The sequence below is a fragment of the Melanerpes formicivorus genome, unplaced genomic scaffold (assembly GCF_026170545.1).
Source record: "Melanerpes formicivorus ecotype bairdi unplaced genomic scaffold, bMelFor1.0.p_v2 SCAF_49, whole genome shotgun sequence".
Lineage (NCBI taxonomy): Eukaryota > Metazoa > Chordata > Aves > Piciformes > Picidae > Melanerpes > Melanerpes formicivorus.
Window position 1 is genome coordinate 2,327,794 of NW_027142401.1, and position 14,416 is coordinate 2,342,209.

Consider the following 14,416-nt stretch of genomic DNA (forward strand, 5'->3'; position numbering starts at 1 on the left):
TGAAACTTCACTGTACTGCAGTTTACTTCTTTCTTTCTTCCTGTTCTTTGCTCCTAGGGTCAGAAGGCTTTACAAACTGCCATTCCTCAGGGTAACAGAAAATTAGCAGAAACACACCAATCAGAAAAACCGAGAGCTACTGTTGCTAGTCTTTCTATCTGCTCATCTAAACTACATTCTCTCTTCCTGAACTTGTAAGAGGCACATAATGCAAATTATTTTCTATTTAAGTTATACCAGAGTCAGTGTAATCTACCATCATAGGGCAATGTAACATGACATGAACCCTCTAGCTCTTGAGTTCTACAGGTACACAAGGTTGAGGTTGCTCTAAGTTGATTCCTTAATCAGGCCAACAGAATGCAAACTTCAGTCTAATGACAGCCAAAGAAATCATGAAAAGCTTCAACTGAAAATAAACAGAGCTTACTTACTTGCAGTACTCATGACATTTCTTCCCAAAGTATTAGTATTGTTATCGCTGCTACTTCGGCTTAAATTCATGTTGTTGGTGGCATTAGTACGCGCTATGTTTGCCACTCTTCGTACAAAGGACTCCAAGCTGGACGTTTCCCGAGACGATAAATTAGGAACGCTTGCACTGGAGCTCATCGGTGCCCCAGCAGCCAACAAAGAACTGACTGAGAGTCTGTTACTTGCTGAAGAGCTTAGAGGTCGTTGGGAAGCTGCTTCTTTATTAGTCAGTTCAGAGACTGAACTCACATCAGGAGAGCTTACGCTAACAATTCCCATGGATATAGCACTGGACTCCCCAGGAGTGCGGATTGAGTTATCAGGACCTAACTTCCTCTCTGCATTTTCGTTTCCCATGTCCGCTGTTAAGGTGCTGGTGCTTGCACTGGAAGATGACCCTACTTCAGCCTGAGGCACACTATCAGCGGAAGACAGAACAACAATTGGTTCATGGACGTCAATGCCTGAAACTATATTTTGCTCCATTACACTTTCTGATCTCCGCTCCATTTTGGTCGAGCCCAAGCTGATGTCGCTGCTACTGGCCACGCTACACACAGAACTGCTGCTTCCTTTTCTACTTGAGGAGCCTGCAGCAGCAGTCGTCTTGTCTGGACAGTTGTTTTTCACCAAGCTGCTCCATGACTGCGTTGTGCCTGAAACAGTGGATGAAACAGGTTTGGGTGATGCCGCTGAATCAGGGTCGTACCCTGGTGCAAGCTTGAGGTCAAACTTTCCTTCTGCGCCCATACGGTAAGAGTTAGAGCCACCAGCATCCCAGGTGACATCAATCCAGCCTGGAAAGGGACAGGAGTTTGTGAGATCCAGCAGAAAGCAGACAGGAGCGTGTCAGACAGTAGCTCCACAATGTGGGATCAGCTTCTCCTAAGGGCTGCATGTCTGAATTCACAAAATCACTAAATAACCCTTAGCGCCAATTAAAAAGGAAGGCTTTAAAAGATCCGGTGTTTTAAAATGTTGTTGACCTTGAGGGAGCAAGTATGATCAGCCTCTATCTTCAGGGCACCAGAATCCAGCCAAAAGTCAAGTCTCCTTCAAGAAGGAACCTGACCCACTAAGATCTCTCAATGTTATTAGATTCTCCAATAACAGAACTGTCTATCATCATTTATTTATTAGTATTTGTCAAGAAATTAGAGTGCTCACTTGGACATTGTGTAAGGATTTTTTCTGTGCCGGATGCTTGTGGGTAAGCATTGTTTACCTGACAGAAAATATTCTATGAAACTGATTCATTTGGGATTTCTTATTCTTGCCCTATAAAGTCAAAGAATTAATTTACTGATACTCAGCTTTTTAGTTCAACAATTTACACAGACTCAAACATTTCTTGTTCACAGGAACAGCCTTACAATAGTCAGGTGAAGACTACTTCGGGTGAGATTTCAGGGTGCACAAAAAGAGTATTTTTCATAGAGTGAAACTGTACACTGGGACCAAAACCACACCAAAAAGTGATGCTACTTTTAAATTCCTTTACTAAATGATTATCTGGACTAGTGTTAATTTTCAAACAGTTAAATGTAACAAAACTGCAATGAGGGTAGGGTGCAAAATCCAGATAGCTAGGTCAGAAACAGAAGCAAAGCAATTTATTTCGCTTGTTGTATGTACCACAATCTGAGAGTCAGCTGAAAAAATCCCTTCTAGTATTTGTTATTGCATGTTAACTGTAACAAAACTCACTGCCACTTTTTAAATGTATATAAATTTTCTTTAAAAATGAAATTTCAACAGCTCAGTCATCATGTGAATCATTTGTCTGAGGTTACAGAACAAGAGGTCAGGGCCAGAGGTACACACCCTTTTCAATAAGTCAATAAAGGAGAGCTAATTTGAAGCAAAATTATTCTTTTTAGTACAATCAGGTGCACTTTTACCTTGTAACTATGCATAAGTCATCACCTCCTAGACCAAAACACATTACAGGTAACTTTCCGCTTAGAAATATCACTCTGGAGGAAAAGTACTTCAAAATAGATAAAAAATTGTGGGTATGATCAGACATATCATGCCCCATAGCCAGGTTTAGAGCATGCTATTTCTGTATGATTTTATTCCATCTTCATGAACTACATCTGAGTAGCTTCATGTCACTAAATCTTTAAAGGGTAAAATTTTGAAGCAAGTCTGAATTGTTTCCTTTCTACAGTTTATCTTTCATATCAAATACAAGGAGAAAAAAAAGTTCCATGCTGTAGTTAAACAGTGTAATTCTTCTCTTTGTGAGTATCTGAACAGGGCATTTAGTAAAAGCATCACTAAATAACTGTTCTGGTTTTGTATAGTTCCTTTTCCTGAAGTATTCATTACAGTTTTAAATCTGCACATTACTTTAGTACATATTATGTCCTTGGGAGTCTTACTGCTCCATCATTACAGCCCTAGAACAGCTCAAGATTCATCTAACCTGGTGAATAATGATGAAAATATCAAAGGGATGGTATTTTCAAATTCTGTTTTAAAGAAAACTGTGTCAGGAGTAAGAGTCTGCTGATGCCCATTTCACATTAGTTGGCATAACCATTTGATAAATGAAACTCAGTTTCACCTATGCTTAGCTTAAAGGGGAAAGTTTTACTAGAACATAGAAAGGAAAACACTGATTTAGTTGAATACTACTCACCAGTAATACCTAAAGTCTTCAAAGTGAGATGTAGCTATGGATGCTGTTGCATCTAATAAGAATAATATACAGGTGACAGAAGAATTCCCTACAAGCTATACTGAATGACTTAAATAAGATTCAAAAAGTTTCAAGGTGTTTTTAAGACATTGTACTTTGGACATTTCTCCATGTGTAAGAGCTGACTAAGAACGAGCCTAAGAGTGGCTGGAGATGCTTCAGAAATGAGTTAAGTCTTATATACCCCAAAATAGAAGGAGATGGGGAAAAAAGGTGAAAGACATGTTCAGCTGACAAGATCACCACCTCTTCTGAAGCCTCTGCAGTATTTCAGCTTCCTGAGCACTGACTTCCTTGGCTGTTGCAGGTTGTTTTGCTTCACGTGTTAATAACTTTTTGTGCTTTTAATTAGAATAGAAACTAACAACTTGATCCCCGTGAAGGTAGCAAGGTAGGAAAGGTACAGGATACAACAAAAGTAAAGAAAAATATTGCAAATGCTAAGCTAGAAGGAATAAAGAAGGTAATTACAGAATTTGCAGGCCCCAAGCTTTATCAGTTTGCATCAATCACCTTCGCTTTTTTCCTTTGTAACAGTAATGACTTGGTATTTTAATTAAGCAAAGCTCTGTAAAAGTTTCGTTTAGAGAAAGAATTTTTTTTCATGCATTAATATGGAATTTCACAAATTGTAGTATATGTAACATCTAAGTTCCTTCTCCCAAAGATGATTAAATTTTTAATCAAGTTACTACAAAGGAAACACTTCCATGTTACCCATTCCAAGTGCAGGAATCATGCTTCAGACATGTACAAATCCAGACAATTTGTGCTCACCGTTATGCAATTCTCCCGTAACAGTGCCTTCACCCTGTGGGCTTCCGTCCTGATCCCTCCATTTCCAATCAATTCCTCTAATTACACGAGCTCCTGGAACCATGTATTTTAACACCTGAGAACGGACCAGGCGGCGCTGCCTTCGCAGATTGGCTTCAGCTTCTTTAGCAGCTTTTCCTACAGGAAATGTAAATCCAGACAAAAAGGCTTACCGGTATTGAACGGGGAATAATTCTGAGCTTGTTTCTCAACAAGTTCCACTGCAAAAGTTAAAGCTGCTTTTTCACAATGATTTTTACTTTGTATGTTCATTCTTCAGTATTTTAAGAGAACCGATAGGACAGAGATGTTCTTTTTCTTACCCAGCTGATCTTCACAGACTCCATTCACAGTGCCATAAAGTTCAAATCCAGACAGGGAGAGGTAGTGTGTTTGCCCGCTGGCATTCTTTCCCATTTGTTTTATTCTAACGTGTCTCCAACCTTGTTTCTCATCTTTTGGAGGATCTAAAGGCCATGTTGCTGTAGACCTTTAAAAATGTAAAGGGGTCATGGGTTGGGGAACCAAGAAAATAGAACAAAACTTAACAGGACAAAACCCCCAAACAACCTTAATACCAAAGCAAATAAACCCACAATTCTGAGCATTTATGGCTAAAATCTGAAAACTGCCAGGACTACAAGATACAAATTCTGCTGCTACTGTTTTCTCAAAGAAATACATTAATCAAATGTAACATTTTCAATAATGGAAAAGTACAAATATGAATCAGAAGAAGTTAGGAATCACTTATTGTCCTGCCAGCACTTGATAATGTAGATCACCCACCATTCCCTACATACTGTTACGTTATTATACCTACACAACAGTTGAATTAATCTACAACCAAGTACATTTTTAACTGAGTTCAGGTTTACAAAAAGTGGTAAAATACACTGACATACCCTGGTTCATTGAGACTACAGTCATCAACATGAGTATACAAAGTAGTCCAGTTCTGTCCATCCTTTGATACCTGAAAAACCCAATTTCTGAGAGCGGATCGTCCATAACCTCGAGCATGGCGTAAGGTATAAGCTGATGGTACAACCCAAAGGCCAAGATCTATGGCAAACCAAGCATTCTTATCATCATTAGTGTGACAATTGAGGGCTGAACTGTCACGGCTTAGGATGTCTTCTAATCGACCATAAGGTAGATTCCTTCCTTCTGAAGATGTAACCACTACTAATCCATAGGCTGCTGGATTTACCCACTCATATGCAGTTCTGTATCAAAAAGAGAAAGGCACTGCTCGATTATTGCTTATAAAACAAACAAAAAGCATCAGTAATATTTCAAATTTACTGTAAACTGTGTATTACAACTAAGTTTATTACAAACCAGAGTGATTAATATCATGTTAGATAATTAGATAACTTTAGAGATGTTGTAAACATCACTTTAGTACTGTGGTTTAAAAAAAAACCCCACAACAAAACCAAACCAAGGCAAACGAAAACTAAGACTCAAAGTTCCCCACTCCTTCATTTCTTAGGAAGCACAGAAAAAAAAATTCTCAACACAACTTCAGAGACTGCTCTTTTTCTCCTTAAACAGAGTAGAAATAAATGTATTTCTATTGATCAAGAGTAAAAGCAATGATCTCTCCCACTCCTAAAAAAATTCTAACATTTAATTTATCATGAAATCTCTCTCCCTGCTTCACCCCACAGATCAGTTTGGTGCCTGACCTCAAAATATTTAGCTTTGAAGAAACTCACTTTGCATTTGTTCCAATCCAGTAAATAATTCCATTTTCATCAAAATCATGTTGATGCCTGAAGACAAATGTTTGGCCTTCGCGCAGCTTTCGCACAAAAACAAAGGAAGCCCTATCGAAGTCGTACCACTGCTTTGCTACCTACACAGGAATGAAAAGAATCAAATAAAGGTGTAGAATGCCACCATTCCTTGGGAACTGGGTGTCTGTGGTATGCTGCTCACCATTTTCAGGAGATACTGTTCTAGAGATTCAACAGTTGCCAAAGGCTCCATCTTCAGCATTCTGCCAGTTCGATCTATTAGAGATGTCTCCCCTGAGGCACGTTCCAAACGAAATCTCAAGCGCCTTGTTAAGATCTGAAAGAGCAGGTAAACATTAATACAGGCTCATCTGTTTAAGCTGGTAAGCATGGTAAGAAAAGTGAAGTATATCACTACAACAGCTTTAGCAGCATATCACGTATTTTTGTCACATAACTTATGCAAACTATATTCCCATTTAATGCTTTAAAAACTCCCTGGCACTCCACTTTGTCATTTAACCACACAATTCTTTGACAGTCAATATGTAAGTTGACTTTTCATGTGTTTGCATAGCTTTTAGTTCCCAGTCTTGTAGACTATCAGCTACAGTAACAGAAAAACTGCAAGTATCATTTCAAAATATTCAATAGCAGTAGTTTTTGCAACTTTCTCCAACTAACATCAAGCCTGAAGTGTCCTTTCAAACAGAAATAACAAAGACTCCACAAAGACTGGAGAAGTAACACTTTTAGTTAAACTGCAGCTTTCCTTTACAAGAATCTGCTAAAACTGCAGGTGTCTTGTATTACCAAGTGAATACACAGCCACCAGCATAGAAAGAACATGGACCTCATGGAGCAAGTTCAGAGGAGGGCCATGAAGATCAGGCAGCTGGAGCACTTCTCCTACAAGGACAGGCTGAGGGAGATGGGGTTGCTCAGCCTGGAGAAGAGAAGGCTCCAGGGAGACTTGATAGTGGCCTTCAGTACCTGAAGGAGGCCTACAAGAAGGCTGTTTACAAAGGCATGGAGTGAGAGGATATGGGGCAGTGGTTTGATATGAGAGAAGAGTAGATTTAGTTTGGATGTTAGGAAAACATTCTCTACCACGAGGGTGGTGAAACACTGAAACAGACTGCCCAGGGAGGTAGTCAAGCACCCATCCCTGGAGATATTCAAGGTTAGGCTCGACAAGACACTGAGCAGCTTGATCTAGAGGAGAATGTCCCTGTTCACTGCAGTGGCATTTCACTAGATCACCTTTGGAGATCTCTTCCAACCCAAACCATTCTACAATTCTAAGATTACAGCCCATCCCTACTCATCACAAAAAACCACGTCTTGTAAGTATCTTTAACCAAAATGTTTGTTGGCGTAGTAAGCATGCTTGCTATGGGGCATACTGCCATATAAAGAAAAACAACACTTCAAGACAAAAGGAAAAACAAGTACATTATCTCTTTAATCAAAATTTACTTTCACTTCACAGTGTAAAAGGGACAGGAAAATCCAAATATTTATGTTAACTGTCAAGAGGAAAAAGCTTTTTGTTGTTTACCTAAGTGTATCAGATTTAACAAGAAAAAGCTTCAGACAGACTTAATGCAACTTTTCCTGACATTCATCCAAAACATTGAGCTGTGCATCAGTCATATCCTGTTAGCACTGTACATTTACCTGAAGATTATAAGTAGATCCTGGTGTATCATACAAGTGGAGAGGTAGCCGTTCTATAGACTCCAACACTGCTATCAACTTCCGAATTAACGCGACTGCTGGACGGCTGTGGAAGCGAAGGGTTACCACATTACCCCACGACAAGAGAAAAATCAAATTCTACAGTAACTCAGAGAAGTGTACACAACTGCAACAACTGTCTTGACGTGCTGTTTCTACTGGTATCATCTTTTCTGGTCACATGGTTACAGCCCGGGACAGCCATGAACAGAAGACACCTTTGTATTTATCAAGAGATGTAATTTGATAGAGCTGACTCTTACAGACACAGGGAATTCAGTAACATTTTCGATTGCTACTTCAATAGCAAATGATATCTTTTAAGGCCAGTTTTCTACACCAGAGAAAGACAAATGGAAATGGAAAGAACAGTTCCTGTGTCTTTATATTATTTTAAACATACACTGCTCACAGATGCAAAGGTTCTTCTAGTTTGCTTTTGGGTTTACCTTTCATCGTCTTCATTTTCACTGAATGCTGTTTTGAAAACATTTATTCTTTCTACCAGCTGACTACAGTCTTGTTTCACATCTAAATCGATATTCTAAAGGGAAGAACAAACAACACCACATGCATTACTTGTAATACAATGCAATATATTCATTCTTTATTCTAGCACAAGTATCTGTTTAGTCTCATTCAATTCCCTACTTAAAATTCATGTGTGACAAGCTTTTAAATGATAACAACCACTAGAACTGACCAGTGTTGATTTAAAGATTTTTAATGGCTTATTAGAACTTAGGTCATCTATTGTGATAGCACATATTCAATGGACAGACCACTAACTGGAGCAAGTCTGCCTGAATTGCATTGAGGCAGGAGGAAGCCACATTTACAATAGAGTTTTAAGTTAAGGCACATGCCTAGGTTTTTGTTTCTCAGTAACTACTTCTTAAGAGACAAATGTTCTATAAACTCACATTATTTAGAACTGTAAGCAATGATTGAACTAAGCCACTGCTGCACATTTCATATGGAGAAATAGTATTCTCATCCTTCAATAGTACAATTAAGTTTTCCAAAGCAGTCTTCATTAAATCTCTCCAAGTATTTTCTCCCTCAATGCACTGCAAGACAAAAAGAAAATTAAGGTAAGTTCTTCCACCTGCTTTATTTGAAAAAGCCATGTCTTAGTAAAGGACATAACTAGGAATTACACACGAGAAAACTGCACACTTCAGATAGACACATTGCAACTTCAGCTAGCTTTCTGTGGCCAAGAAGACCAATGGTATTCTGGAGTCTATCAGAAAGGGAGTGATCAGTAGGTGAAAAGAGGCTCTCCTCCCAATCTACTCTGCCCCAGTGAAGACACAGCGGGAATATTGTGTCCAGTTCTGGGCCCTTCAGTTCAAGGACCTCAGGAAACTGCTTGAAAGAGCCCAGCACAGAGCCACAAAGATGCTGAAGGGAGTGGAACATCTCCCTTCTGAGGTAAGGCTGAGGGAGCTGGGGCTCTTTGGCTTGGAGAGGAGGAGACTGAAGGGTGACCTCATTTGTCAAGGGTGAGTGTCAGGAGGACAGAGCCAGGCTGTCCAATGATAAGACAAGGGGCAATGGGTGCAAGTTGGAGCACTGAAGGTTCCATGTGAACAGAGGGAACTTTCCTTCACATCATGACCTGAGTCAGAACATTGATTATGTGATTTCCATTGCCATCACACATTCTAAATTGAAGGAGGTACGCTTACCTGTCTGTTTGTATGAAGCTCCCATGCAGACTCCAACTGTGTTGCTATGTTCCTCAGCGTTACGACTACTCCTCGGGGCATGCTTTCAACAGCTTTAAAGTGATCATCATACAGATCTCTCGCCATAGTGCGTACCTACAAACGGATGTTGATAACCTGAAGTCATACCTTACTCAAGTCAGACCGTTATTACTCTCCAAGATAGTTGGTCATCTTTCTTAAAAAGACAGCCCAAAACCCCAAAACATAGGTAAGAACCCAAACTTCTCATCCATCATGAAACACAAAGGTTGTGAAAGGATAAAGTACAGTTACACAGAGAACCTGTGGGAAAACCTACAGAAACTAAGCTTCCTACTATATGTTAAATTACAGAACAAAGGTAGGAGAAGAGACAGGACTCTCCAGCTGTGAATCTGTTTCTTGAGAACTGTATCAAGGATCTGGTAGTCTTTTCAGAGGTGAGAGTAAGAGGGTTTTGTACAGTTTATGAATGCTCTAGTCACGTTCTTTAAACTCATTCACACAAGAAGTCCTTACTGTGACCTTACATCAAGAATTACTTTTTCTACAAAGTACAGACCAAGTAAGACAGAGCTCTGATGAAATAAGTTCTGATTAAACCATATTTTGTTTACAGTAAGTTTCCCTCAAAATCTTTATTTTTCATTACCATCATATGTCCTACAATAATAGATGTCACAAGCTTTGGAGCTACCTAGCACTGCCTTCCTTTTATCATTCCACCTCTCCTCATTCACAGAGTATTTTCATTTTCAGTTTAGTCTCACATTTCCTCAGATATAAGTGGCTTTACATGCTGCAGATCTTTTATGGACAGAACATAGCAGCAGCACTGTCAGAAACTAAAAGAGAGATCAAGACTTAAGATTAGCCTGAGCCCTTGGCATCAGCTGGCCACAGAACGTATTGCTACTTTGTGTATTTGCAAAAAAACTTAATACCTGATTTCTTAGTTCCTCTTCTTTCCCCTCAATATGAAAGGGAAAGAAAATAATTCAGAGAAGTTTAAAGTGAGGATGTTTACACATTTTGCTTCACTACCACAATTCTTACAATACAGCCTGTCCACTTCCATCCCCCATCTATCATAATACCCAGTAAAGAAATGAATGCCTAAATGTAGTGACTAGAAGTAATTTCTGACTCTGATACAACTGTGGTATTGAGCATAAGGTGAAAAAAAAACACAGAATCACAGAAATTTAGGTCAAAGGACTGGGTTCCTTCAATTTTCAAAAGAAAACTCCTTTTCCTCCAGGAGAGCATGGCTAAGACTGTTGGATAAAGGCACTTGCAGAATTGCTTTGTTCTGCATTAATTTTTCCCTTTCAATTTTTGCATAAATTCACAGAACAGTTTAGCTTGGAAAGAACTTTCAAAGATCAGAGGACTGGAGCACCTCTCCTATGAGGACAGACTGAAGGAGTTGGGGCTGTTCAGTCTGGAGAAGAGAAGGCTCCGAGGTGACCTAATTGTGGCCTTCCAGTATCTGAAGGGGGCCTACAGGAAGGCTGGGGAGGGACTTTTCAGGATCACAGGTAGTGATAGGACTAGGGGGAATGGAATGAGGCTGGAGGTGGGGAGATTCAGGCTGGATGTGAGGAGATTCAGGCTGGATGTGAGGAGGAAGTTCTTCACCATGAGAGTGGTGAAGCCCTGGAATGGGTTGTCCAGGGAGGTGGTTGGGGCCCCATCCCTGGAGGTGTTTAAGAGCAGGCTGGATGAGGCTCTGGCCAGCCTGATGTAGTGTGGGGTGCCCCTGCCCATGGCAGGGGGGTTGGAACTAGATGATCCTTGTGGTCCCTTCCAACCCTGACTGATACTATGATCATCTAGTTCCAACCCCACTCCCATGGGCAGGGCATCTTCTACTAGATCAGGCTGCTTAAGGCCCTGTCCAACCTGGCCTTGGTGTCTACTTGAAAGCACAGATTTTAATGCTCTGAGAGGAAATGACAGCTCCCAAAACATGGTATAAAATAAAAACAATCCCAACAAAATTCCAAGGATAAAATTCACAGATGCTCACTAACCTTTTGCTTTGTCTTCTCCAGTTTAGATTTCAGCTTTCTTCCCCTTTTGCCTGTCCAGCCAGTCACAAATTCTGACCCTGCAATGTATTTTTTGAAAAGTCACCAGTTCTCACAGGCATAAAAAGCAACAATCAGGAAAATCTACCTCGTACAGATTTGCTCCTACCTGCACATAACACATACCTACATACTTACCCAGAGAGGTTTCAGCTGTAAACGAATGCTTTGTTCCTCTGTTCGATTCAAACACAAAGCCTGGCAGATCTTCTTTCAGTATTGTAGCTTGCTGACCATCAGAATTGTGAATAGCAATTTCTCCTTCTTTTAAACACGTGAGAGACCAGTTTCCTACAGTAAGTTTAGCCGGCCCTGGCGCTGATAGAATTGGCTGGCTTGTAGTAGATGGTTTCACTTGGCTTCGAGCTCTTTGCAACTTCTCAAGGAACTCACTCCTACTTTCTATTTCAAAAGAAACAAACATATTGTATTTTGTTTTCTTCCAACAGTTATTTCCAAAATCATCTGTCTCAAACATTACTTGCGTTTTTCCAAGAGCAACACAACTGAGTATATTCAATGCAAAATTAAGTTTGAAATTAAGGGTCTTCAAGTGTTCTAAGCTTCTTCCCAGTGTATTTCTGTCCTGTAACAGTGATTTACCCCATAGCTGCATCCAAGTGGACAATGCAGCTCTTTCTGAATGGTGCTACTGATAGATGCATTAATTCACTGTCACAATTATAAGAGGAAGATCAAAAGAAATCCATCATAAACTTTTGGTCTTGTAAAAATAAATGTAACCCAATATGGCCAGCAGGAACCATGCTCAAAAGTGAGTTTTTACAATCAGGAAATGAAATTAACACTCCAATAGGAAAACAGCAACCAACTTCCTAGCTCAAAGCACATGGACAAAAGATGCTGAAATGATAAAAAGCAGAAAAGAAAATTCACATAACTTCACACAATGACAATCAGCACATGCTAAAACCAAATCTGTGCTGATAGATTTTGCTCAGATTGTCACAAGGGTACATAAAATGTTTTGATAAGCTATGTTAAGACTTCTATTCATCTCCTCTGCAGGACCCTCTACATTCACTTCAGACAAAAAGTGTCACAACTGTGTGACACAAAAGTATTACTTAATAAGGTGACATTTTGCTAACTCAAGTTATAATTCAGATTCTCCTATTCCCTTTCCAGTAATTACAACCATTTTAATGACTTCTCTCTCAGAAAAGCATGAAATAAAATTTACCAAAAAATCCAGTGGCATCCTGAGAGTTAATGAGATTAAAAGCTAGTATTTATACAGAGGTATTTCAGAGTATGGTCTTGTCTGTCATCTATATCTTTAGGTTATGTAGGTAATCTAGCCTGAAATTCCAAATAACTCTCTCAATTTTAACGAAATCATATTTTGAATTGTAGCAATTAAAAGGCTGCACACCAAACTTGAAATGTTCATTAGCATCATAAGTTCTATACAGAAAGAGTGATTGCCCATTGGAATGGGCTGCCCGGGGAGGTGGTGGAGTCACCATCACTGGAGATGTTCAGGAGGAGACTTGATGGGGTGCTTGGTGCCATGGGTTAGCTGTTTAGGTGGGTTGGATTGGTTGATGGGTTGGACACAATGATCTTGAAGGTCTCTTCCAACCTGATCTGGTCTATTCTATTCTATCATGCCAGAAAATTCCATGAGTTCATAATTAAAATAGAATAGCATATAAAATAAAACCATAAGAGCCTCATTAAAGATTACGACTCCACTTCAAAACTAACAAGAAGCCTCATCTTTCAGCGTGCTGATTGGATGAACACAACTTTTGCAGTCCATGTACTTGTAAAATTGCTGTTTTCCTCTTGCTGCAATGGCTGATGCTCTACATTTTTTAAACCTGCCACTATTTTTGCCTTGTTTTTCTTTTGCCTAGAGGCTAGTTATGTACTCTTGCAGCACAACATTCTTAAGTGCCTAAAACTCACAGCATCTGGACAGAAGGTTTACACAAAGAATTTGGAAATTTCATTTGTGAAATTACAATCCTGTTCATGATACCTTTCCAAATCTCTTAATCACATTTTAACAGATTTATTGTATAGTATGTGTCACAGGATGTGTAACCATACCACATGGTTAAGAATAATTTCAGGTTCCCTTCAACAATTTTGAGACTCACCTAAACCTTCCAGAATTACCATTAAATTTCAACTTTTGCATTGAACTTAAAAAAATAATGAAATAAACCATAACACATATTAAACTAATTTGGAGAGGGGTGAGTACAGACCTTCCAGAAATGTCCATGGCACATATCTATTTCCCCACTCCCACTCCCAACTTTCACCATGCAAAACACACTAAAAAAATTCCGTTACTCAGCCCACTATATTCTTGCCAGTTAGGAAATTACTCAAAAGTATACTATGAGAGTCATTAGTAATGATTTAGGACAGCAGAACATATAAAATAGTTCAGGACTTAAAGATACTATTCTGAGTCTCTACTGTACTGTAGTAATTTTAGTTAAACATTAGTTTCTTATTTTTTAAGTAAAAGAGGCTGCTGCACACACTTAGAGCTCACAGTTAAAGTTCAGGCAAACTACACAGCCATGTCAGCACTCTTAGTAGACTCTACTGACAGAAGATTGCAAGAAGCCTCATTTAATCCTAGTTTAGCTCCTTCCCTTCTATATTATCCATGCTAAGTATACCTCATTCAAAAAACTTAGGATTTATTCAATCTTTTTAAAAAAGACTGATATGAAGAGATAAGTCTTAAAATTCTCCATCTGACTACTTCTAAGCTCTTTTCACTGCAAATTCACCTGAGCCCTCCAAACTCATCTTGTAAGGAAATGGTGAAGTCCCATCCCCATGCCCACATCATTTGGAAGAAAGAAAACCAGAAATGGAAAGCAGGGACTATGAGGATTTAAGAAATTAACTTCATGGATCTTAAAACTGAGTTGTATGATAAATAACTATCTCAACACACCAAGTGTTTACCTTTTAAGGTATTACCTTTGTTCAAAGCAATGGAAGGAGACAATTTGCTGACCAAAAGAAATAATCTAGAAACACTTTCCAGATGTCTTATGATCTAGACACACTATCACATGTCTTCACGCCCCAAAAATCAATGAAGTCATTAACACTTCATTTCTATCCTGA

General features: G+C 39.2%; 1 protein-coding gene across 8 annotated transcripts in view; it reads right to left on the reverse strand.

Annotated features, from left to right (window-relative positions):
* The window catches only part of HECTD1 (HECT domain E3 ubiquitin protein ligase 1), a 74,731-nt gene that overhangs the window by 24,516 nt on the left and 35,799 nt on the right, over positions 1-14,416 (reverse strand). For 3 of the 8 annotated variants that reach the window (XM_068160323.1, XM_068160328.1, XM_068160321.1), the window contains exons 14-25: positions 11,417-11,692; positions 11,234-11,310; positions 9,177-9,311; positions 8,406-8,552; positions 7,932-8,026; positions 7,423-7,528; positions 5,945-6,079; positions 5,722-5,861; positions 4,903-5,226; positions 4,321-4,487; positions 3,959-4,135; positions 435-1,271 (exon numbers count right to left, since the gene is read on the reverse strand). In XM_068160323.1, the coding sequence (XP_068016424.1) occupies positions 435-1,271; positions 3,959-4,135; positions 4,321-4,487; positions 4,903-5,226; positions 5,722-5,861; positions 5,945-6,079; positions 7,423-7,528; positions 7,932-8,026; positions 8,406-8,552; positions 9,177-9,311; positions 11,234-11,310; positions 11,417-11,692 (2,616 nt within the window). The remainder of the gene's footprint in view (positions 1-434; positions 1,272-3,958; positions 4,136-4,320; positions 4,488-4,902; positions 5,227-5,721; positions 5,862-5,944; positions 6,080-7,422; positions 7,529-7,931; positions 8,027-8,405; positions 8,553-9,176; positions 9,312-11,233; positions 11,311-11,416; positions 11,693-14,416) is intronic. The other 5 variants (XM_068160327.1, XM_068160326.1, XM_068160324.1 and 2 more) reach the window with 3 other exon arrangements.